The sequence below is a fragment of the Anas platyrhynchos genome, chromosome 1 (assembly GCF_047663525.1).
Source record: "Anas platyrhynchos isolate ZD024472 breed Pekin duck chromosome 1, IASCAAS_PekinDuck_T2T, whole genome shotgun sequence".
In the NCBI taxonomy this organism is placed as follows: domain Eukaryota; kingdom Metazoa; phylum Chordata; class Aves; order Anseriformes; family Anatidae; genus Anas; species Anas platyrhynchos.
Window position 1 is genome coordinate 163,938,703 of NC_092587.1, and position 26,534 is coordinate 163,965,236.

Sequence of the window (26,534 nt, forward strand, 5' to 3'; positions counted from 1 at the left end):
TAAGGCAACCTCATGCTATGATATATGGGGTGCATATTCCTCTTGCATGGGGTATTTCTCACATTCACATTTACGTTTGGGATGCTGTTTCTGATTAAACTGATTATACATCCATATGTCTTTCCTTCATTCCTCATGGAGGAGAATGTCTTTATGTGCATAGACTTAGATTTATACTACAGGTAAAGTCTTCCTTTGGAAGGAAGTTAGTAGTATGAACAAGTTCCCTTTTATAAATTCCTATCTTATTCTGACAGTATAGTCTAAATTTTATCTGGCAAGATTTTTTTTTAACCTTTTTATCATTAATAAAAGGCCATTACAGGAGGGTTACTTGGCACAGGCTTCCAGACAAAGAGCTGCAACAAAGGTAGTAGATACACAGCCAGCTATGTGATTCACGACTATCTGATTAACGGGTAATTTATTTTTTCTCAGGTATCAAAAAGGAAAGGAATTTCCACCTTCTTTTCCCTCCTAAGTTACTTTACCAACTGGAGAGGCTTGGTTAGCTAAGTCTTTGCCGGTCTCTTGATCCATGCTTAACCCTAGTTTTGATCGGATGAGACCAGGCTGCAAGTCACTAGCTCTGAAAATCTTCTTTTGATACTCTTGTTTGTTATAAAACAGATGCCGTTCTTGCACACTTTCGGGATCTTTAAGTGCATGCATCTGATTCATCTTGGTTATGTGAGCTTCATGGTGCATATTAGTTTAGAAAGTATTTTTCACAGCTGTTATTTTAAGACGACCTCATTTTTGCTGTTGGGCCATAGTTCCTTCCAGCCAACGTAAGTTGGCACTGCTGCCGTGAGACACAATTCTGCCCTCTTCAAGCCTCAGCCTCTCGTACCTTCCTCTTGGCTTTGTCCTCATGTCACCACAACTGTTTCTTGTGCTGCCGCGTGACAAATGGGATCAGGGAATTGGCTCGATTTAAACTTGCTTTTCACCTACTTCTGCTGGGTTGGTCCCAAACCACTTCCCTGGTTTGCTTTGCAATGCAACACTGTATATATCAACATATGTAGGCTGGAGGCACAAGGTGGGATGGGTGGGATGACCTCTTCAGAGCTTGAACTAATTTCAGGCTAGCTTAAGTTGACCACAAAGCCGTGGTGGCCGTGATGTTATTACCGTTGTTGGTGGTATGAAGTTCAGCAGCATGTCAAGGTCACTCAGGAATGAAGGAAGGCTGCAGGAGCTGTCTTGTAGTGTTTGACTTAGAAGACAGCTGGCCATAATTTTCAATGGTGGATGAAAATTACAAAAGTGAGATGGTAACATACAACTACCAGGATATTAGTCCTAGTGCTGTAATTCAGGATACAGAGTAGCTGAACGAAAAATTTGGCTTCAAGACCGTTGCTTAGTCCACTGGAAATATTGCACAGTGTCTAGGATGCATGTGAGTTCACCATTACAGCAAAGTTAGATGTTGTTTGCAAAAGAAAGCAATACTTTCTGCAAATTTCTATAGCACATGACCAATAAAAAGTCAACACAATATATATGCCCTGGCAACATAAGGCAGGGAGACAGCATCTTTTAGTGTTATTTGCCACGACTGAAGAAAAACATCTGAGTGAGGTTGTACATCCGAACATTTTATTTGAAAACCTTCAAATTGTAGGCAAAGCTGAAAAGGAGTCAGTGGATCGGTTGCTGTCTTGGAGTAGTACCTTGGCACAGCGTCAAACTCAGAGCTCAGCTGTCAGTATGGGGGTGGATGCAAAGATGCTTTTCTCGGGGGGTATCTCTTTCTTTTGCTCTTCAGTTACAAAAGGGAGAGAAAACTGGAATTCTCTGTCTAGTCAGGGTGGGAATGAACGTTTTTGACTTTTTTCATTCAGAACTATTGCAGTATTGACTGCTTCTAATAACTTTTTAAAGTGGCAGGAGCCAGCTGAACTGGATGAGGGTAGTTGTCTGGTTTAGTGCTGGCTAGTAGCTTCTCAATAGCAGCCAGAGATGTGTTAGTTTTGCACTGCTGTCATTTGAGAATTATGTAGGATGCACAGAGTCTGTCTGTACACATCAGATGACAGCATTGTCTCATTTTACATTTGGCAGATTTTCTTCACAACCACAGGAACAGATTTTCTTTTAGTAAACCAAAAGTTAGTTTCTAAATATAGCAGGCATACCGTCCTCCCAGCCACCAAGAAAAGCCCTTTTGAGTAGTGTTTGCAACCTCAGTCTCAATGATTTTTTACTGTGAAATACTGAACTTATTCTGTAAAACAGATTTTGATTGAAACAGATCAATATGGTTTGACGATTGCCTGGAGTTACTTGTTTTCTGGCAAAAAGGATATGGTCTGATGTTTTTACTCTTTTTTTTTTTTAATTATTTTTATTTGTGCTTATCTAGACTGTACGTTTTCTTCTTAGTAAGTGAGTAAGTCTGTCTTATGAGATTTATTTTTTTTAACCTGAACTGGAATCTTAAATCTAATTATACTGTAATTGCTTCTTATTAGTGAAGATAGTTACATAATCATAACCTCCTCCAGTTAAGCAAAAAACTTACTTGATGTATTTTGTATGTAGAAACCTTATTAGCTGTCATCCAAGTATATTGTTATGGCTTTCAAAACTAATCCAAGCTGGCCCTGAGAAGAAAACTGCTCCAATGCACAGACCTCAGTATGGTTTAGCTTTTGTGCATCTCAAACATAGCTGCAACTGCAAGTTAGTGGCACTAGGCTGTCTCAGACCAATACTGGAGCATTTTGCTGACCAGGTGAAGCTGTGGTAAGAACTAGAGAGGTGTAGAGGGCTAGAGATGAGAGCTGGAGGCAACCTCTTTGTAACTCAAATCCTTGCTCTGTAATCACTGCAAAGGCTAAAAGTCAAAATTGTTTGTCTATCCCAAGTGAGTATTAATTGTCTGTTAGATAATACATTTCAGTAAAGCAAGGCCATAGGACAGCTTGTTCTGGAAAACAAGGCATCAGTACACAGTCTCCAGTTTTAGCTATTTGAAGGAAACTTTTATGTTATGATAAGATCACACTCTGTAAGGCTTCTTATTAGCGAATGTAAGTTGGAAACATTTGAAGAAGGAAGTCAGATAGTGAACTTCGCATTCAGATTTTGTGCTTTGTTTTTTACGTAACATAGGAGCATGGGCTGAATCCATGCAAATTCTTGGCATATTACATACATATGCACAGCATTGTTTCAATTCATATGAGAACTGTTGCACAGGTTGAGTCATTGGGTAAGCTGTGTTTTAAATAGGAAAAACCAACATGATGGAAAAAGATGGGCTCTGGGGTTTTGAGGGAAATGAGATGCATGGCTTGGTTGTTAGGTAGACCTGAGCACGCTTTGACAGCAGAGGAAAGAGGTAATTCTTTTCCATGAAAAAGATCCGTTTTCCCAGTTTTATCAAGAAAATAAGTCTTGGAGAGAACAAAGGAGAATTTTCTCTCAGATTGTGTGGGTCAGAATTTCATTCATTGAATGAGAAATTGAAAAGCAGTGACTCAAAACAAAGTGAATGCTAAAGGCTTGCAATGAACACAGAATTGTTCTGCTAGCAGCCTCATTATCTCCAGCCTGTATGGGCTACAGAGACTCAAATGAAGTCTTGGATTTTCATTTAAATAATGTCTGACCTAAGGTTTGGGAAATGGAACTGAATGTTGAGAGCTTGAGGTTTCATTTTTGTTTTGTTTTCCTTAATGACAGATTCAGCACTTTTTTTTTTTTTTTTTTTTTTTTTTTTTTTTTTTTTTTTGGTGTGGTTTTCATTTTAGGCTTTCACAGCTATCTTTAGATTCCAGTTTTGAAAACAAAAAATTGTCCATGATGATTTCCTGCCAAGTCCCAAATTTAAGGAATAGTAAAAAAAAATAAAATTGTTAGCTGTTTCTAAGTGTTGCTACGTAGCCCTTTATCTCTGATTAATGTTTAGGAAAGAGGGAATAGTTTTGAGTGCTCTCTTATCTGCTGTATACATATGTTTAATTCTCGCATTTTTCCTTTTGCAATTCTTGAAACCCAACCCATTATTCAGGAATAGAAGGGATGTTACTAAGGATTGCATTTTCCAAAGGGTAAAATAAAATATAGGATGGCAAATATATGAAATAATATAACCTCAGTGAGAATGGCTGTAGGTAACACAGTGACTAGAAAATAAGGCTATTTGATTTAATGAAAGGAGCTTGTATGCATCTTGGCACACCAAATCAAGCCTTCTTTTCTGAGGATGTTTCTAAGTTTTTCTGTTCTGTTTCTCAAATGTAGAGGCTGGTCCTTTCAAAACTAATTAAATAGAAAACTAACTTCCAGAAAGTTTGGCTAGCTTATGTATATGTTGGCAATAGAGAGAGCCTGATTTCTAGGGGTGGTGAAAATCTCAGACCAAAGTTAGTGTTTATAAAAGTGAATGCTAAAAAAAGGTTAGAGTTCCAAACAGTCATTGCAGAATAGTAACATGACTGACTTCTTCCCATACCTCCTATTTCCTAGAGGATGGTATAGAATCACCCTTCTTTGCATCTTTTCCATGCGTTTTCCCAATTTGCCTGGATCTCTTTGGCCATCCTGTGTTTTTCTGAGGTAACGAGGTGAACTCTGCGATGAATTTCAGAGGCGAATTGTGGGGGTTGCTGTCTGGGCTGTGGGTCATGCAGAACTTATAGCAGTGTTGGCATGGTCCTCTCATGGCGCCAGCTGTCCTCTGCCACCTGGTGTTGTTTTCTCTGTGGTTTCATGTACTCTTTCTAGTTCAGAGACAAGAAAAAAGAGAAGAGTTTATTTCAGTGTAATGACTTTTGTCATTTGTCCCATATGTGAATTATGGCACCATCTACCTTCACCTGCTGCAGTGCTCTGAAGCAGCTTTAGAGACTACAGGGAGATCACTGAATAAAAAGGCCAGACCTACTGGAAGTCTTGTAGAGGTCAGAAATAAGGCAGTGATTGAGGGCAGCTGGACAGCACAATTAAGGCAGCAAAGTGAAGTGACTCAATTCTTAAACAGGATCTGTGCTTTTCTGTTCCTTATAGACTGTAATACCACGGCTATCACCTTGTTTCTTCTGACACAAATAGGTGCATGAAGACCATATGGAATAACATGGATTTACAAACAAATCGTAGCATCACAAATGCAAGATACTCTATGGTCATGTCAGAAACAAATGCACCTGCTCTGAAGATATCTTCAAAGTGAAAAAGACGATAGAGAACATTGGAAATGTTAGAGGGGTGCTGAAATCATGAAATGTGGAGGGGGCTGCACCAAGGTTGCAAAAAGTATGTTACCTGTTTTGTGATCACTTTTGGCAGAGGACACACATCATCTTTATGTATCAGTGTGTTCATTCATGAATATTTTTCCCTTTCCAAGTGGTTTATTCCCCTTTCCAGGTGTTTTAACTAGGTGACAACTGGTGGATCAGTGAGTTGGGTAAATAGACATATGTGATTGTTCTGCAGATCTGAGAGTAGTCTGGTAACTCAATCTTCCTCTCAGCATTTGTCAGAAGCAAACTTGTTTGTATCATAGGGGATTAGTTCTAGTAGTATATTTAGACACTACAGGGAAAACAACATAGAAAAAAAATCACCACACACAAAATAAATAAACAAAGAAAAGCACCAAGCAAACAAAAAGACATGCAAACACCCCCAAGGGGCTCACTGAAGCCCAAACTGCAGTATATTATTTTTTTTTCTCTTTTTTTGCATTTTGAACACAATTTTCCTTTACCAGCACAAAATCTACACATTTGAAGCTATATTCATTCCTTTCTACTTCTCAACATCTGCGACGCTTCTTGCAATAACGTTTTATGTCCTGCTGTTTGACGTGAAGGCTCCCTAAAGCCATCCTCCTTACAAGAAGCCAAGGAGCCGGTCCTGCCTCTCCTTGCTGCAGGGAATTAGGGCTCCCAATCAGAAGTTAATTACTTGGTTCTCCTCTGGAGTGGTTGGTGCTGCTGAGACTTCCCCTGTTCTCTGAGCAGGTTCTCTCTGGGCAGAAAAAGGAGAACCACGTCAGCAGCAGGGCCCCTGGGTGTTGTTTCACCCTCCTGAAATGCAGTGTTGTATGCCTTCAGCTGAAGAACTTAAATATGGTTATTCACGTTCTTCTACTTGGTCTTTAGTTCCTTAAGTCAGCTGAACAAAAACCTGAGACATACTTTAAAAGCCATGAAGGCTGTTAAGACAGGGTAGATGGTATAGAGTAAATATGTGTAAAACATGCCTTAAATTTTATTTTTCACCTTCTGAAAGTTGTCACAAATTAATAACCATTACCTAGATACATTACAGTTCTCTTCAGTTCGAATAAGAGAGGCAAAATATTTCAGTTGATTAACTGCAAAAAGAAAAATTTTTTCTTTAATGGACTCTCAATTAAATTTAGAAAATTCTGCTAGTGCTTTGAAGGAACTGTATTTACTAAACCACATTTCTGACTTTATTAGTTACTTGTAATAGTGAGTTATCTTCATCTTTGTTCAAATCCGATTGCTTTCTCACAGAATCTGTAATTTCCCTTTTTTACCATTCTCTCTCTTTGTACTTAGAACTTGAAACATTCTTTCTTCTGGAAATTTGGAAGGGTAATGTGGTGAAGTTTTTCTTGTTTTCTGGAACAACTGAAGGTGAGCAGGGTTGTACTGTACTGGGCACGTGGCATTTTCTGAGGGATTAATTTAAAATGCAAATATGACAGAAGATCCTTGTTTAGAGTTCAAACGGTGTATGAAAAGACTTGCAGAAGCCACTAGATGATGAGATAAAACCAACCCCATACAAGTGCAGCATTTTCCCTACTCCACCATCCCTGTCACTGTGGTTTTCCCCCTCCTATTGTAGCTTACTTTAATTAAAGTGGTTTTCGGTCACGCGGTTCATTTTTGCACATTGATAAACCTTAACAAGCAGCTTGCTCAGTTATAATGGCTAGGGTTATGTTTTATTTCATTACACGTCTTGGCAAGAACGTGTAGATCTGCACAGTGCTGTTTAGAGATCTGCGATGCATCTAAAAACATGTTGTGGGAAGTAGGAATATTATCCTCTGGGGCATAGCAATGACTGCCTTCCAGACTGTTCAGTTTTGTTTTTCCTAGCAAGACCAATAAATATTTAATTTTTTCGGATGCTGATGTTAAATATATTTCATGGACTCTGTGACACCAATGTGGGTTTCCTGTTGTGTTCTTTTTGGCTTTTTTTTTTGTTTGTTTGTTTAAAAAAAAGCAATGTCCCAGGAACTTTGGGAGTAGCCAGTGGTCTGTGGGTTCTTGAGTATTTCTAAACTAGGGTAAATATTCAGAAAGAGAGCGGTGAAAGTCTAGGACATGCAATGCTAAACTTGAAATATCTTTATATACCTTTGCATAGGTTGTTTCTTGCTTTGTCTTGATCTTTCTTACAACTGGAGATCAAATTGTGGTAGAACTTCCAAATAAAAATGGAATTAGGGTAGTACATATTTAACAGAGCCTCGTTTGCCAGAGAGGAACAAGTTGCACTCTTTAGGAGCACCCAGCTGGAAATGTAAAACAAAGAAGCTCACCAATTCTGGCTGTGCTCTGTACTGAAAGCTGGTGTGTGACCTTCACATTGATGTGCATGGGCAGGCTGCAGTAGACACAAAAAGCGCGGTGATTCCTGCCTGCCCCAGCTCTGTCACAGCATGCAAAATTATGGATTTGATGGTCTGAGGCATAGAAATTCACTCTTGCTATTATGCAGATTAGAAGGAGACAGTATTGTGTATTCAAGTTGCTTCCATGCTTGGCAGTGGAAATAAATACCAAATGGCAGCCAATGTCAGGGTACTTTTGTGGCAATATCAGCTGTTTCAGACACAGATTCCCACACAAGCCATTGTAGTTGTCCTTAGGAAAACTAACAACCAACAAAAAAACTGTATCCAGCAAGAAAGGTAATTTAAGATGCTAATGTGTTGCTCTAGTGTGTAAATCCTATAGGATCTGGTAGCTATTTGTGGAGAATACAGCTTTTTTTTTCTAACGTTTTGTTTAGGCTTGTGTACGAGACTTTGCTTTGAATAGAGAAATATTTTAAAGAGTGTGCCTTCTGTAGAAAATACTTCTGGCCTGACTTTGTGATCATACTTGATGAGAACTGCTTAATTTTCTGTGGGGACTGCAAGCTTGAGCTCTACACAAGAGTTTGTGAAGAGGATCCGCTTTTTTTGTAAACCAAACACATTATAAATAGAGGCGAGATTTTGGCTACTCTTCAGTAGCACTTTCTTGGGCAAGCCTTGCCAAAATAGAAAATCAAGTGGGCCTTTCAGTCGGAGCAGCACATCCTACTTTATTTGAATTATTCATGATGAAACACATCCAGATTGTCCGCGACATATGTGTATGCATATGTGTTCAGATTTAGCAGTGACAAAATTTAGTGTTGAGGAAATTTGCTGACCTAAACACAGGAGCAGAGTGGGAGCAAGACAGCATGATTAAAGCCAGCTCAGAAGGAGTGGGTTTACATCCTGGCACGATGCCTCCCCAGGCCTCAGATTCACTCTCTGTTTAGTGCAGGGGAGAACTAAAAATAATGCCTGCAGTTCACTGTGGTGGCGTGAAGTTTGCAAAATGAATGCATTTCCTCCACAGTGACCTTTACTCTGCAAAAGCACCACAGAAGGAATTGTAAAAATAAATAAATAAATAAATATATAAAATGAACATATCAATCCATCTGTATGAATGTTGTTTTTCTTCTTGCATTTTCTTTTCCTTTTGCTCACAATGTAGGTTGTCCTTAAATTATACAGTATCACAGTTGGGAGTGTGAGAAATGTGGAGACCAGCCCAGAAGGCTAGATTAATGAACTTGGTGTTTCTTTATGTAACCAAGTATTTTGTTTCTATGTATTCACCCACTGTTTTGCACTTCAGTTTTGCTATTTAATATAATACACTTGCTAATTTTTGTTGTGGCTGTATGGGAATTTGAAAGGTAACTTTTTGCACTCAGTGCAAATTGCAGGTTAAAACTTCAGCAATTCTTTTTAATGACAGTATCAATAATAAGTATTTGGATTTGTACATTTCCTCTTAAACTTTTTAATTATTTGATTTTTTTTCTCTTAAACTTTTAAAGGAAACTCAGCCTTAGTACCATTTTATTTCTTATCTGAGTCTCAATTTTTCAGATCTGACAATCTGTTTGATATGCTTCTGTTTTGAGTTCTCACGTGTCTGCCATAAAAAAGGTCAGATTTTGAGAAGGGGATTTTGAGTCACCATCCCTGGAAGTCTTTAAAAGACAGTTAGATGCAGTGCTTAGTGATATGGTTTAGTGGAGGACTGGTTAGTGTTAGGTCAGAGGTTGGACTAGGTGATCTTGGAGGTCTCTTCCAACCTAGATGATTCTGTGATTTCTAATTTCTGATTTCTGTGGTGCTACAGAATGGATGCTTCAGCTGATATTTTTGACTTTTGGAAGTGCCAACCTGAAACAAACTGGGATGTATATTTACAGGCTGCTGTTTATTGCCTGTCAGGTACCTGAAGATGTACCTTCAAGAATCACATTATAAACTGGAACATCATAAACTTTCTTACTATGCTAAGTGTGAAGTTGGAGAAAAGTAAGAGAATGAAACATGACAGTGCTAATGCATTGTTTGCCAACCCAGGCTATAATATTAGAGGCTTTTTAGATATTTAGTCCCGCTGTTATATTTTGCAATTGTACCATTATATTTTATAGGCCTAGTATACCCTCACCTGCAAAACTCACATTGTTCTACAGGCTTTGATGCTTATATTGCTGATTTTAAAATTCTTGCTGTAACTCTGTGGGAAGCTGAGAATACTCTGCTGGATCCCACAGGTCATTGCCATCCTTGTACAAATAGCCAGCTCATACCTGCCTACACAGCCAAGTATGTAGTATTTTACACCTAATATGGTAGAAATACATTGGTAAAATTCTTATTACTATGCTACATATTTCAGTCTTTTAGGTAATGATTTAAAGCTTGCTTGCATTGATGTGATGCTTTTGAGTTGGATTACTGATTGCAAGCAACACTACACCAAGTGTAAGGTTTTAACTCAAGATCACCTGACTTCCTTCACCAAAAGTACAAGCATTACGTATGCATGATATTCTTCTTTTATGCATGATATTCTTCTTTCTATCAGTTGTAAAGTATTTAAGTGTTTTACAACTATGCAGTATATAGAAAATACTTTGTTTCAACACTGTGCTGGCCAGTAAAAGCCTATAGTGGCTGCAATAAATGCAGGCTTCGTAATGTAAAGAAGTAAATTAATTCCCTTGAACATTGTGTTGCCACGTTGGCTCTCCAGCCATGCTATGGGGAGCAGCCTATATAAATTGCAGTGGATCATTTCTCCTCAAGGGCTGCTGCTGTGTACCAACAAAAATCTGCATGGAGCTATGCAGTCCCTGCCTAGGGCTTACATGTCAGGCTTGATTGCACAGGGTCAGTTTCAGAGCACTGTTTGGTCAACAACTTGAGACTCTAAGAGAGAGCCCTGCTCTTCAATAAGGAGCAGTTTCCAAACTCTGCCAGAATTGTGCAGTGTTTTCCAATAGGACTGCCAGCTGCTGGAAGGTCGTACTGTTTTACTGCTCTGGAGCATGTTTCAGGCTTTTATACCGTCTCATGTATTATCCTACCATCAAGTACAGCAGTCTCTTGCTATTACTCTGTCATAAAAATAATAGTCTTGAAGTTTCTTGTTTCTGCTGGTACTGTTCCTATTAAAATGTCAAAATATCTTTCAGCTTGATTTAATAAGCAGGTGGATAAGGATGTGACATGTTTCTAATTCAGATTCAGTACGCGGTGCTACTGTCATTTGCAGCCCTGCAGAGACCTAAGGAAACATAACAATTTTTGTTGGCACACAGATTTGCTGGCCTTGTTTGTTGTTCACACCAGGAGCATTCCTCAAGAGGAACACGTCTGTTAGAGGCTTGTTTTCTCTACTTGGTGCCCGTGAATGGCCACAGTGAAGTCAGGGTTAGGAACTGCAGCATAAAGATAAGGGGAACCTGCTACAGAAACCAGAGCTGCAGAGCTAGAACAGTAGGGGACACAGATCACTGCAAGATCCCTTATTTGTTGTCAACAGATGCATTAGTTCTCAAATTTGCAGTCTTTTTCAATCTTGTTACCATATGGGCATACAAGGCTACTGTTTATTATTTTCTCATGTCATGTCTCTTGCTCATCCGCTTTTCTCAGCTCCTTGAAGTGGTCCCAATCCACCATTCTAGCTGTTTGATGCAGGCGTTTTCACTACTGCGTGCAATACTGTTAGCTGTGAAGTCATGATTCTGGCCATGGTAGGGGGGGAAACCCCTTTTTCCCACAACCCTGCTGGCTTCAAATTAAAATTTTAAAGAAAGAAAAAGCCCAGCTTTACAAAAAAAAAATGTAAAAAAGTCTGGCTCTTATACATTTGTGTGCAAGTCTTGGATATTTTTTTTTCTCTTGGCATTAACCTATTTTTTTAATGTATTTTTGAACAACAGCTGTTTATTGCACAAAAATTTGAACAGGAAACATTTTGGAAAAATAAGCGTGCATGAGGGTACTTTCAATTTTAACAGGGCTATTCTAATGTTTTTACTGGCTTTATATTTGAGATTTGTTATTTTCACCTTCACACCCTTTCTGAAAAGACACTACCTGGCACACACTTGTTTTTAAGTCAACACCACGTGGTTGATAAGAAGTGAAAGTTAGCTTCTTTTGTGATCAGGTCAGTTGGATCACGTTTTAGCAAGAGGATATGGGGAATAATAAAAAATAAATAAATCAGCAACCTGCGGTGGAGGAAAAAAGGTGCTGTGCTGTATGCTAAAAGGCTATTATGTTAGCAGGGTGACTCCTGGAGCCTGACACGAGCAGCTGAGTCATTTATTGCTGGTACTGAGACAAATTGCTGCTGGCGGATGCCTGTTACTGCATGGCTGCCGCTGCAGCTGGTAGATTGCCTGGGTGAGAGCAAAGCAAACTTGAGCCTGGTAGGAACTGCTGCGAGAAAGTAAACTCAAGATAAGTGTGCTCTAATCTCTGGAACATTTAATTGGTTCAGCAGCATTTTCTAATGGCTGAGCTTTTAAAATGTGCAAATATTCATGACATTGAGATAATCACGGATTTCTAATTTATTCTGCTGTATGAATCCACAAGTAGTGGTAGAAGAGGACTTTTTTTTTCTTTTTCTTACTGTTAATAAAGTTATGGTTCATATATCAACTTGTAAAATTAATATCTGTCCTTGAAAGTGTCCTAAAAATTACTTCTGTGAATCTTAATGTAGTACAAGGCTGTCATTGTAGGTCACCATCCTGATATTTTATACATCAAGTAAGGTTTGAATGTGTTTAATATGAACCACGGTGTATCCTTTCCCTGCAACTGAGTAAAATTAATTCTTTCAAAAATTTATGTTTAATTTGTGGTCTTTGAACATTATCTCTGCTGAAAGATTTTTTTGACAGATTAGTTGTTGATTATTTTTTTAAAGCAGGCCTGACGCCTAATGATAACTATCTTTGTAGCTCTGCTAACTATCAATCATTTCCATATTATTTCATGTGATATGTTTGAAAATTGTTTGAAATTTTATTTGAAGATGAAGAGGACTTGTACTTTGATTAATAATGCCTTTGTCCCTCAGCTCCCAAATGTTTTTTACCAAGCAAACAGGCTCAAAACTGAGCATGAAGAATATCTCCCAAGCCTTTGCCCCAGCATGTTGTGGCAACACAAAGAGTTTTTAATGAGCCCTCTGTTTTTTCTCTGGTCTTTAAGAAACTGGCAAATTCATCAGGAGTTGAAACAGTATTTCATGGAATTTCAGAGTATCATTTCTGTTCCATTTCTGAGATGCTTTAGCAGCATAGTTTGAAATTTTGGGGTGAGAAGGAGCAATTCCCCTTCTCCATTAGGGAATCGCAGTGCTTCCATGGAGATGCTTGTGGTCTGCTGGATGAGTCAGCTTGGAGGAAAGGGAAGGTGGTAGTGACCTGCTTGATGATCAGACTCCTGTGTAATTAACCGGTGACTCTAGCAAATGTATTTCTTCCAGTTCTTAAATCATGCTGTTCCTAAAAAACCAATCAGGGCTAGTTGCCAGTTTGCTCACAGATGTAGCACTGCAACTTTACAGACAAAATAAAAGCTATCTACATGTATGACTTCTTAGGAGTCATACCTCCCAGTAGCCATGTAACCTTCTGTCTCTTATCCCTGTGGTGCTATTTTTCCTCTTGGCCCATCTTTTCTTAATCTATCTCAGACAGTAGCCGATTGAGAGGTTTTACTGTCATAGTTATTCATTTGCTGTTTTGCTTTGCTGAAATCTGCACAGGTATAGTGACATGAGGGAGTAGTACAGGAGTAATTTATTCAGGTAAATTACTTCTGGACCCTGACAGATTGAAGTACCCCAGAGAGCCAAACCTTTGCCCATGTCTTCTGACCAGTGAGCTCAGGGTGCTACAGTATGTCTTCATCACACATTTCATCCAGTCGTTTCTGTCGAGCCATACAGTCTCCGTCTGTAGTAGTTGAGTATATGACAGGATACATCAGCGCATACCTCTTACTCCAATCCAGGTAGTATGAATGAAGAAATGGTGTCAGCTGTGGAAAGAGAAAATATTACCTACGTCCAGAAAGCACACGTTTTCTAAGGGTGCTTTGCATGAAAATGCACCTGAATGCCTCAAGTATGGATATTCAATTCATAAAAATATTATTTCTCTGTGGCATTGCAGCTTTTGTAGGTTGGAAATAAATTTATCTAAGTAGAGTAGATATGATCTTTTAGAGATTACTAAATGTAGAGGAAAGTAATGATTGTGTGTATTCTATTTTTTTTCGGCCTTTATGTGCAGAATGGTTATTAGGACTATAAAAAAGATTAGATATTTGAAGGAATAGACTGAGTCACCAGTAGTGGTTAATAGCCCAGATTGGCAAAAATGTTTCTCTAGAACCTTTGGGGAGATCTAATGCCTGTGCATTTCTCTAGCTTTTTTTTGTGAAGGATGATTTTGTCTCTGTAAAATTTCTCTGCAGCTTCTACCATCGTTATGTTTTCTTCACTATAAATGACTTCCACTTCCTCTTTGGATTCTGAATATTGGACTTTTTATGTAAAGAATTGCACCTTTCCCCATGCACCCCAGCACAACAGTGTAAAACACAAACTTCCACACCTTGCAAAAACAAACACATGAGAACATCTAGACCTTGTAAAACAATTTGGATTCTATCAAGCATAACTTAGCGCACTGGATTTTTCTAGCTGGTTCTGTAGTTTCGCATAAAGGAATCTGCAAATGCAATACTTATGGCTGCTTTGAACAAAATGAGTCCTGTTTCAATGAATGTAAACGTCCTGTTTGTGGAACAGATCTTAAAATATTCAGCTCTCTACGTATCATGCAAATATTCCATTTCCTATAAGCCAAAGATCTAGATCCCTTGCTGAGAACATGCAGCAGGGATCATATCTGTAATTTCTAATAAAGTATTTTACTTTGGGTTATTTCCCAGTTTAGAAACAACCTTCCCTATGACCTTGCAGTCATGCTGCCTTGTTCTGAGCTGCAGTTCCTGGTTTGACTCAGGACGCAATTACCCTGTGTTGCAGCTGGGCTGACTCTAAACGTACCAGCTATTGTGCAGAACTCTGCTATTTTGGTAATACTGAATACGCTTATATGTAGAAGTGATGATTCTTTCAAATCTTATTTCTAAAGGTACAGCCCTTCAGGTGTTCTTATAAAAGTCTAATTCAGAGTTCAAGGAGTTTGCTCATGTGCATAAATTTTCCAGAAACTGGCTGTAAGCCTGAAATTTGACTCAGGGTTAATCTGAAGTTCAACATAGATAGGACTCATTTCTTCATGAAGGCTATCAGATTTATAAAAGATTATTGTACATTTTAATTTTTATAGAGACTTTTTTTTTTTTTGAAAAAAAGATATTTGTTAGCTGCTTTGAAATGTGCTTAAATAAGAATGTATCTCAAAAATCACCTATCCTCTTCCAGCAGACATAGTTCACTTTACTGTGAAGTGTCAAGTTCAAATAAATACAAAAATATTCTATAAAGAAACTGTTACTTCTGTTAGTTGCTTTACCACACTCAGGTACTTGAGGGCTTGTTACCAGATCTTTCTTTCAAATATTTTTTGATAGATTGCAGTCTTATGTGACATTCCCATAATGTGTTGAAAAAGTTCTTTTACCAGAGGTATGCCATAGACATTGATGGTGAGGGTCTCTTTCACAAAGTCCCTTTTTTATTGCATGAGTCCCTGAGGATGGCAGAAGGTACAAATAAATAAATAAATAAATCTGTAGAAACAACCAGATCACGTTTTTTTTCTTTAATATTTTTACCAAATACTAAAAATGTATTATGCATTGATGTATGTAGTAACTGCTTCAAAGAATTTTGTGAGCTACTTATTACCATAGCATCTGAATGTTTAACAGAAGTGTTTTTAAATTGTTACATTTGTGAGAAAAGTGAAGTGTCTCAATTTAAGAAAAAAAAATGCCAATAAGGGATTTTTTTTAACTGAATAAAAATGGAAAACACCTGAATGCTTGATTTCAGGTGTTTAGGAACCTCCTTGTCAAAATGGCTTATATATCCAGACCTTATACAAAGTTCTGTCCCAGCAGTAATCCCACAGCCTTCCAGCTAATCAGACTCAGCACCTTATATTCGTCACTCAGAACCTGAGAAGCACTCAAAGTGTTGGACTCATTGGTTTAAGCACTTTGCCTAGCGCCACAGAAGACAACAACAGTAGAAGAAGAGTGATAGTCTCCTTCACTACAGTTTATCTTCTGTAACTACAAATTCATCCTCTATTTCTACTTTCTGTTCCTCAGACCATGTGCAACTAGCTTGCTTATTCATGGAGCAAGCTCATCCTCCACTGTGGTTCTGGTTCATTCTCAGATCTTGCCCACTGTTGACGGGAATGAGCCAGGGGTTTTGTGGAGAGAAAAGCATCAATTAAGGTACCGATCACCGTTGCAATATGTACACACAAAATCCAGAGCAGTTGCACAATCAGTGCTCTGTCTTGATGTTGACTTTGTAAGCTGGGTAGTTATACGTATGTTTTCGTATGCACAACTAACCTTTTAGAGAAAGCAATTTAGAGAGGAAAAACAAGCAAAAAAGAAAAAAAAAAAACACAAACAAAACAAAAAAAACAACCGATCCACCAGATCTTCATGAAAGAAAAAGCTGATACTTACAAAATTTGTAAATAACCTCCCTCTAACCTTCTGAGCTAGTTAGATAATGGATGGCAATAGACAACTTTCATCCCCCAGTTTTAATGGGGGTGGGGAGAACATGTTTTTAATTTTTCCAAGACATTTGCTGAGGAAAAAAAACATTTCAGATGCTGGGATGAGAATCACTAAATTCCCTTTGTTCTCATGTAAAGTGTTCTGCTTCCAGCTCATCTTTGCCTAATCCTGTTGCTTTGCCATCGTACCTCCTTCCCAGTTTGCAGGCTGCTGCAGCTCTGCTTGTTTGCACTCAGCATGACTCAAACTTCTTAGATCTTTTTTCTGATCTCTGTGTTTTTGTCAGTGTTTTCTTATTGGCAGTCCTTGGTCTGTCATGGATCTTCATCAATCTTTTGTGCTTGTTTTTACCTTATTCCTCTGTGAAGTGTCTGTTATTTCTCAGCTCCCTCTGTAATTCCTTTTCTTTTCTCAGTCCCCTTTCCCTTCCTACTCCCAAATTTGTGGACTTTCAGTATTGCAATGTAATTAATTTCAGTCTCCCTTGTCCCTCTGTCCCTCTCTCACAATTCTTTCTTTCCTCTTATAAACCATAGCCTCTTTTTACCCTGTTTTCTGCCTGTTTCGTTCAAATTCTGTCCCTGTAGCACTCAAATCAGAGGCATTCTTATAGAGCCAGTTTTCCTAAAGATTGGATGAAAGTACTTAAAGGATCTGCTGAGCATCCACGGATTCTGACCACTTATATATGTATTTATTATCAAACCTCTGTTAGCCAATACCTTGCGGAGACCAAACTAAAGAGTTTGAGTATCCAGATGCTTTGGAGGAGTTGCTTGCAGTGCGTTTTGAACAGGAGCCAAAACCCAAAGACAAGCATATTTCTTTCTTAGTTCAGTGACTGAACTATTCTGAAGATACCAGCCCAGAAAGCTGGACAAAATGGTGATCTAAAACCAGAGCCTTGCAGCATGAGCTATTGGCTAACCTGTTTAGAGAATTTATTATTTTAATTTGCTGAACATGTCATTTAGTTCTTCCTGCAGATTATCTGGGTGAGGATACTGTCTCTTTTTCTTTTTCTGAAGATATTTTCACCTCAGAAGTGATAAGAATTTTACCAAAAATATGAGTGGGGGGCGAGATACGTGTTATGAATTTATTTAGTCTCAGACATGAGTATGTGGAAATGAGCGATTATGTATGTTGAAAACATATTCAGATTAACATAGTGAATGTTTCCATTTTGTGATTGAGGTTGTAGCAGAAGAGAGAGCACTGTGAAAGGGAGTAGGAGAAATTAAAGACCCACTGTTTCCCATTATTACTTTGAACATTAGACAAATATTTCCATCTCTAATACCAAAATACTCATTAGCAAAAAGCCCCATATTTCCCTGGGTGGTACTTACAAGTCCATAATATAGAATGATAAACCAATATTTGAAATTCTGCTGACCAGTAAAATCAATTGAAAGCTCTGCTCTTTCAGAGAAGACTGTCCATCTTATGGACACAAGCTAAATAGCTAGGGTTGGAGTTCCAGATCATTCTAAAATCTGGATGCTAAACCTCAGGTGGATCTACGGAAAGAGTTGAACAGATCAGAAGATGAGTAATTTACCTCTTGTCAGAGCCCAGGTTTCTCATAGGAGAAAAGCAGAGCAGCAGTTCAAGCCAATATTAGGTGTATTTTTTCAAATGTGGTAAAGAGGTCTATGCTCATGCTTTATTGACCCTTGTTAGATATGGCAGGGTTACTCCTGAAGTGTGAGTTTGTCTGGAGACAAATTTCCCACTTTTTTCACTTAAAAGACAGCTTAATACTGAAATCCACAAATGTGTTTTGAGACTAGCAAGTGGAAAACAGAAATTGTTCTTAAAAATAGTGGAGTTCCTTTGAACTTACCAGGGCATTGCACTTTAATGACCACAGATTTGGAGGGTGACTGTTTTTTTTATGTGGGTGTTAGTGCCTGACTTCTCAAATGCTGAGATTTCTAGTGCTACAGATATTCATCTATTTAGAACTACTGTTTCAGTTCATTTTTTTACAAGAAGAAAGCTGTGCTTTCCAATGTGTTTTAAGCAAAAAAGGAAGTGTGGTGTTTTAAGCACTGGAGTACCATAGGTTCTCTATGGGTGTATTGACAGACCAGCAAGAGCAACTAGGGAGGAACTCAAATCTTTGGTGGTACAAGAGCCTCTAAAACCAGAGGTTTCTTTGTGAGATCACCTTCAGGAAGGACAGAAGATGGTGATGCAGTTAGCTGATCCTTTCACCCGCTGTCTCCTAATCTTGTTTCTGAACTAATGCCAGGTGAAAGAGCATCTTCCTGGTGTGGCAGTATGAAGGCTACAAAGAAGTGAACATCACCAGAGCTGAGGCCATCCCTTTTGCCTTGAGAGTAGACAGTAAAGGCAGAATGATGGAGTTATATATTGTATGCAGTCTGGTGAACTGGCAAAGCCCATATATGTGTTGTCCATTGCCGAGCCTGCTACTGAAACAAGAGATTTCTCAGAAGCTGCTTTTCAGGTCAGAGTAAAACTAAGAGGTAACAGCATGGCTTAGCCACAAGCATCTCAATCCAAGAGCATTATATGAATTCCCTTGATTTTATGGAAAGGATGAAAATCTAGTCTATTTCCATAATATTTCAAAACAGCAGGTCTGCTATATTAAAGGTGGTAGGAGGTACTAGAGTTAATGAATTCCCTATTCAGTCCAGTAAAAGTAATTTTATTTTCAAGAAATAAGTCTTCCAATAGTATTAAAATTAATTTCACAGCTTAAATGACTTCAGACATGCTTCTTCACTAAAGATTGTATTACCCTTTCTGTTATAGTCTGTAAAAACTTCTCTTGGCTATGTTTGAATTTAAGATACTGTTATACTGGTCCATTCCTCATTGAAAGTAACTGGTCTAATTTTTGAAACTATTGTTCCTAATAAATGCATGTTTATCAAATATAATTTTAAAAAGGAAATGATTACTCATTTAGTGAGTTTAATTATAGAGGACACCTTTATATAGCCTACCATTTAGTAACTGGTCTAAATATATAGTAGCTACTTTCTAGGCTGTTAACATATATTAAGGGCAAATAAGGTTCTCTGTCAGAGAAATTAATAGAAGCTTTTATAGAAGATCTTCATTTATCTGAAACTAAATGTAAAATTCCCCAATATCCTTTTGAGACCGATACTGACTATTTTGAGACAGATTTCTATGATTTCTTCACACCTAGATTTTAATGCTTATATTACATGTAAATACAGATATAATCTGGGCACATTCTTCAGTTTCCTGCTGTATTTACTGGTAGTGACTGCTTAGTCTCCCCTCATTCTCAGATTATAATAGAAAAAACTGCAACAATTTTTTAATCACTAATGGGCATTTCTGAATTTGAAAAAATCAGTTTATAGAGGCTGAATTTGGGACATTATGGACACATAAATAAAGTTCAATATAATGGCCCATATACTTTATTTTAAAATTAAACAGAACCAGCTCATTTACTTGACATCTGTTGTTAATGCCTTTTTTATTTTTTTTTGCATCCAAATGACATCCTACACTGCAAAGCTGCAAAGCACGATATCCTCACCCTTTCACAAAGATTTTTCCACTGACATTAAATTTTCAAAAATTTAATGAGTCTCATTTCTGAATTTTTCTATGTTCATATACGCACCAAAACTGTGGTATATGAAGAGAGGAGACATTTCATTCATTAAGATTCCTCCAGAGTGATTTTCTTTAAAGACGGTTAATGACACAAAGAGGTTTAGAAACCTTTGGAATAGACTATGTGATAGGAACAGTTGAGTGTTCAACAGTTACTAGCATAGTGTTTTACTCAAACCACAACAGGAAGGAAATTTCCATGGTTGCCTTACATATCCAGAAGAACATTAGTCTATTTTTGTTGCTCAGTGCAAGTTTTGTATAGCTTTAGTGTAAGCTGAGCAAAATTGCTCTGTCTTGCACAAATAAACTGCACAAATTAGTCTATTCTGGCTTTCAAATAAAATATTTATGACAGAGATATGTCTATATGAGGAAAAATACATAGTTGTTGCTTTTCGGTGTCAGAAAATAAACTAGGCTCTTAGTTGGTATTTGTATTACGGGAAAGCCAGGAATGTTTTTCAGCTCATGAATCTGTTTTCTTCTGTCCATGGCATAAGGTTATAGAATGAACCCACATTGTAGGTTTATTATTGCCATATCTTAGCCATTTGTCGTATATTACAGAAAAGGGAATCTGTCTTTGGAAATGAGGCATACCAAAATAAATGCCTTTTCCTCAGAAATTGGACCTGCTTTCTTACCAGAAGATTTTTCATCTACTTTCTGCCTGGTTTTGGAAGCAGCTGTTTGGCAGGCAGCCACTCCCAGATTCCCAGTGTGGAAGGATCCAAGTCACGTCCCAAATCTGTGATGCTGGTCCCCCAAACACCAGTCCCCAGTCCTGTCTCAAGAGTAATGAGTCAGAGCATGAGAATTCCTGACATGCATTTCCTTCACTCATATGTTACAACCAATTTAAAAAAAAAATGTTGCACTTATTATAAATTCACATTGTTTCAAGGTTGGTAGCACGGGACCTCAAGTCTTTGGTAGGAACACCAAAACACTTCTGTGAAACGTAACGTTTAATCTTAAAAAATATTAAGCTAATTGAACTTGCAAATGCTTATTAGAGAAAGCATAAACTTGCCCCAGAGGTACTTTAAAAAAAAAAAAAAAGAAAAAAAAAAAAAAGAAACAAGCAAACCCACCATTAGTGATGCTTTTCATTTGGAAGTTGATGCCTTAAGGTCTGAAATGTGCACTCCTGTTTTTCATTGCAGGTCGCACACTTCATTTTAGACTATTTTAAGCTAACGTATAGAAATAATGAGTTTCAGTACATATGTAGGTTACTCACTGTGAAATAGTAACTGTAATATGAGTGGTCTAGGATAAAAAGCAAAACACTATGAGATTATGTATACATAATAGCTTGTTCTACCAGTAATGTCTCAAAAAGGGATGATATTGCTTCTTGGACTCTGAAAATTTCAAGAATGTCTAAATAAAAATTAAAAAGATTGAACAGGAAAAATACAGTAAGACAAAAAGTTTTACTATATTCATGTAGGTGAATTCAGGCATCCAATTTTTAAAGAAAAACAAAACAAAACAACACCACTGAAATCTAAGGAAATATTGACGGTAATGAGCTTTCCTTGACATCTATAACATGTGTAGGCTGAGAAATAAAATTGTTTTTCACTTTGGAACATTAATTCACATTTTGCAGTTTACATGAATTAGGGTTACAAATCAAAGTTGACATAAAATACGATAATAGAATGTAAACCAATAAAAAACAGTGAGGAAGTAAATAAAAGAGTGAGCAATGTGTTCTGAAGGGTTTTCTCTAAATACAACTTTGAATGTCTGATCATAAGATTTCCAAATACTTTTCAGTATTTTTATATGTGCCAAAGGACTGAGAATCCACTGACTTTGTAGCCAAAAATGAAAAGATTAAATATGGTAATGGAAAACATGGTGCAGGAGAGCTTAGGTTTGCTGAACCTTTCTTTGGCCAGCTGTAGTATGTGACAATTCAGAAGTGGCACATATGCTAACTTCTCAAATTTGCTCAAGCTCTCAATACCTTTGCTCATGCTTAGCTATTACAGGTTGCAGATTCTTTCACAGTCAAAATAAGCTGCTAACTCTTAGAAGGGGAATCAAAGCTTGTCAGTTGTACTCTTAAAGTTCCTTTGAACTCATTGAAAGTAACCTTGCTCATTCACGTATGTTAGAGGGGTTTTCGTGTTAGTCCAGAATTGTAAGATTTGCTTTTTCTTGCACACAACAGCCATTTAAATTGTGAAGTTTTGATTATTTTGGTGATTTTTTCATCCTCCTGGACAAATGATACAGGTTCTTCCAAGGCTACCTTTTCTCTCACCATTTAGATGATAGTAGCACAATGAAAAATTAGTTTGCAGAAACAAATGGGAGTAGGAGGTACTTGGTAACAGCAATCCTTGGAGCATTTTCCCTGTCCAAGATGAGAAAACCACAGTAAGCATATACTACATTACATGCTATTTCTGCCTTTATTTAAATATTTTGTTAGCACAACCGATACGTTGCTTCTCCATTGGAGGACTTGGAAGTATTGGTCAGGATTTTGCAAGAGAAATGTCTTTGGAGATGTGGTGTCTTCACCTTGGGAAGGGAAGAAAAGGTTTAATTAGCATCACTGGACTCCCTTCCCTTCCAGTGCAAGGTGGCCTGCATGGTTGCCCTTCTGTGTTCCTAATATTTCTAAGAGTGTGCAGGCTGTTGGTTGTGGTCTTTCAGTTTGTGTGTAATTTAAGCTATCATGTTTTGATTGAAGGGAAAGGGTGTCAGTTATTTAAGACTTCCTCCAAAGTTTTTATATATATTTGTTGGACTGCTGCTCTCAGTTGCTTAACTTTAATTTGTTCAAGGCCTGTCAGAAACATTCACAAACTCGCTAAAGACAACACATCAGCTAAATACATTGGAAGGTGGCTTGAAATTTTTAAAACTGACATCATATGAAATAGAGATAAACTGTGAAGACGCTTCTGCTATAGTCATTGAGTTGAAGTTATTTATACTTTGTCTGCGTCTATATTTAATTATATTGCAATTTAAGTTCCAGTTGGAATACAGTTACAAGATGACATATGATGCTTTTAAGCAATAACATAGTGCTGTGCTTTCATGGAAAAAAATAGTATATCAGATAAATCATGCCATAGCTGACAGTTAGGCAGGATTCATTTCAACAGTAAGTTTTATGGCCGTGTGGTTAGAAAAAACTCTAGCAGGTATGCACGTTTGGTGAAAATCTGGATTTGGAGATTATTATGTGTTATGAGTTGTAAATTAAGTCTACTTGAAAGCTTCTCCCCTTTTTATGCCTGCAACTGTGTTCTTAGTCTCCATGATCTGAAAAGCTTTTATCCTATTAGATTAGTAAGTACCGAGAAGAATTCACAGATTAGTTAACTAGTTTTGTAATGCAATTCCTTAGCCATAACTAAGTTATGGCACATTGCAGAAGTGCACATTTTGCTAGTTGCCATGCAAAACAACCCCCAAAACACAAAAAAATGTTTCTTTGAGAAGGAGAGAAAAATGTAAGATTGTATGGTGTCCATTATATTGTTTTTATTTTAAAATAAATTTGAGCGTTTCTCAGGGAGAGACAGAATTGAAGGGAGAAAAAAACAGTGCTGCAGGATGGCTGGAGGAATGGCAGCAGCAAATGCCAGCAAGCGCTGGAACAGCTCAAGAGGGGAGAACAGCTCCTGAGCTGTTCACGTCTTGAGTTTGTATATCCGTCGATGTATTCGTTGTGATGCCACAAAAAAAGCAGCAGAGTAAGAGAAATCCAGACACCTATTTACAAGCAATGCTGACATAAAGCTTTTAGAATGGCTTATAGAGTGGTTTATTTTACTGCATTAGTTCACGTTCTCATATGTGTGTAGGATATATACGATACATAGTTAAAAAAAAAATCTAAATGCTTAAGCATCTTCCATCCCAGCTTATTTTTCTGAACAGTATATCATTTTAGCGTATCTGCAGTCTTCCTGCTTTTGCTGGTGTGGCTTTCTGGTATCCCAGCCATTTGATGCAGGTGCAGCAGCAGAGCTCTGCAAGGGGCTGGGCACAGGTACTCTCTTTTTTGTTCTAATTCCCCCAGTGCCTTTTCTCACCATAAGTTAAAGATCCTGTTAGGCAGATCTTGTATAGCAGCACAAAATGAAAATAATTGGTGTACTTTAAATTAACTTAGGGCTTCAACTCATAATCGATGAATATTCAAAGCAGCTGATTAGCAATTAGCTGGCCATGATGGAAACTTTGCCATAGGTTTTGCTTCAGGAGGCAACGACTGAGAAAATTAACACCTTCATCAGCTGACTTGTTCCTCGTGTGCAGTCAAACCCTTGTGTGTTTTGCCATTAACGAGGCATGTTCCCATGTTTCTAATTCAGGTGTCAGTGCAGTGCAAGCAGTGCTAGGGCTGTTCTGCCTCAGTGCAGCAAGGCTGCCGGCATTCAGCCTGCGGGTTCTGCCCTTGGTTGTTCTGATGAAACTCCAGGCACGACTTGCAATTAATTACAGGAAAACACAATGAAGCTGAAGGCAGAGGTATATTTCTAGATTTTATTTGTTAATAAAAAAGTACTCCTTCTCCGCAGAAAACCCATCTTGATTTATTGAATTTTAGGTTGAGTTAGCAGAACTACCAACTGGGGGGGTGAAGTGGGGGTGGGGAGAGAGTTGTATTAAAAAGACATTAAAAGTCATTATAAAGTCATTGAAGTACCCAAAAGGTAACTGCAATTTTTACCCAAGCATTATTTGGATTATTGGGGTGTTTTCTTATCACCAAGAAACTATGCATTTTAAGGAAAATCAGCTGAGACTTGAGATATACAGCCTGGCTGTACAGACACCTACTGACATGAACATGGATCAGTGGCGAGAAATGTGTTTTATATACAGATCCTACACATGGTTGCCTCTACGGCTGAAAAGCAGTTAAGTCCTTGCAAAGTAAATACCTGTCAGCTGAATGTTCATACTTTATCATTAGCAGTGCAGAGTGTATTTGAGATAGCTTTTAAGATTGTTCAAAACAAGGAATATCATGATTGCAAAGGGGTTTGTTATTTTTTTGGCTTGAGGTTTCAAGGCCTCAGTAGAACAATATATAGAAGGAGATGTAGAAATAAATTGCAGGGCAAGAACCTAGAATGCTAAATCATTAGCACATTTGCAGTTGGGTACTTCTTGATATAGTGAAGCAATCAAATGCTACTCCTCTTGCCTAGATGCAGAAAAGACAAATTTGAAAATGATCATGTTAGATATGGCCCCATCTCCATCTTGGCTCCACCTCCACCAGTTGCCAGCATTTCTGAGGAAAATTAGAGTATGTGTTAGACTAAGTTAATATGACTGTACTTCTAGGAAAGGGAATTCAGCTATTTACTGTTTATGTGTTATTCAAATGGAAATTTGTAGTGCCTTTCAGTATATTAGTAGATACAAATGAACAGCTTTTGTAGACATAAGGGTTGTTTTTTTGTGTTTAATTTTCTTTCATGTTATAGTTTAGTATATGTTGTATAACGTGGTGAAAGACAATGAAGGAAATCAAAGAAATTGCTTGATTTTAGTAGCTGTTTTATTTATGTAAATATCCTACTTTAAGATTTCATATAGTTTATTAGAATGCCTCCAGAGCCGACTTATACAATGCCTTATTTCTTTCTCCTGCCCTCCAAGTTATTTACTGTTGATAATGCTTCAGTGCAATGCATCTCTTAGTGCTATTTGTGTAGTCTTTTGCTTTATGAAATCAGATTTTTTCCTTTATGTATAGGTAGCTATATTATTTTATTTATTTATTTATTGTTAAAACAAAAGCTATTGTGAAAAACAAATTATAAATATCAGTATTTCATGCTTATGGTTTTCTATCTAAATCATTACTGTTGCAGCAAGGGACTGAAGCTATAATAAATAAATAAATAAAATCCCTTTCCTAAAGTCATGGAGATTGTCTGTAGCAGATGGTCTGCTGCATTAGAACTCCTGTTTTCCTATGCAAATTCTACTCTACTCATAAGATTATTATTTCTCATTTTTCTCTATTTGTCTTTGTTTTTCAATTCATGCTTGTTACCAGACTTCCATGGTATTGCCTACATAGTAAAACTGTTTAGGATACGATGGCAGAACTGGTTCTTCAGAACAGCTTGCTGTGTGGGTTGGACTTGCAATGTATTCTGGAATAGTTTCTTTGGAAAGCAATTCGGAAAAAAATATCATTCAGTAGAAAACTTTGACTAGAATAGCTATGTTGGTGAGACATGCTTTATTCTTGGGTGCATTTTGTATTCCATAAAAGCTTTGGTGAGGTGAGGAAAAAAAAAGAAAAAGAGCAGAAGTCATAGCATGCAGGTCTCTTTATACATTCATATTTACAAGTTACCTAAACACGGAGATTACTAGGTGCTTGGTGCGGAGCGTAGCGTTGATGTATCTGGCAGAACTGAGACACCAGTGCTGTGGAGCTAGTACTGCAGAGGTCTATGAAGATGGAGAAGATAAAGACAAGTAGGATAGCTTTGTGCAGTGGGTTGCATATCCCAAATATATCTGGGTTAAG

General features: G+C 37.6%; 1 protein-coding gene across 3 annotated transcripts in view; it reads left to right on the plus strand.

Moving 5' to 3' along the window:
• Positions 1-26,534, plus strand: part of TBC1D4 (TBC1 domain family member 4) — a 107,507-nt gene that overhangs the window by 1,636 nt on the left and 79,337 nt on the right. The window contains exon 1 of one of the 3 annotated variants that reach the window (XM_072032497.1): positions 24,473-24,505. The exons of the other annotated variants lie outside the window; for them this stretch is intronic. Within the exon in view, the coding sequence (XP_071888598.1) occupies positions 24,488-24,505 (18 nt within the window). The 5' untranslated portion in view covers positions 24,473-24,487. Of the gene's footprint in view, positions 1-24,472; positions 24,506-26,534 lie in introns of those variants that run through there. 3 annotated transcript variants of the gene reach the window in all.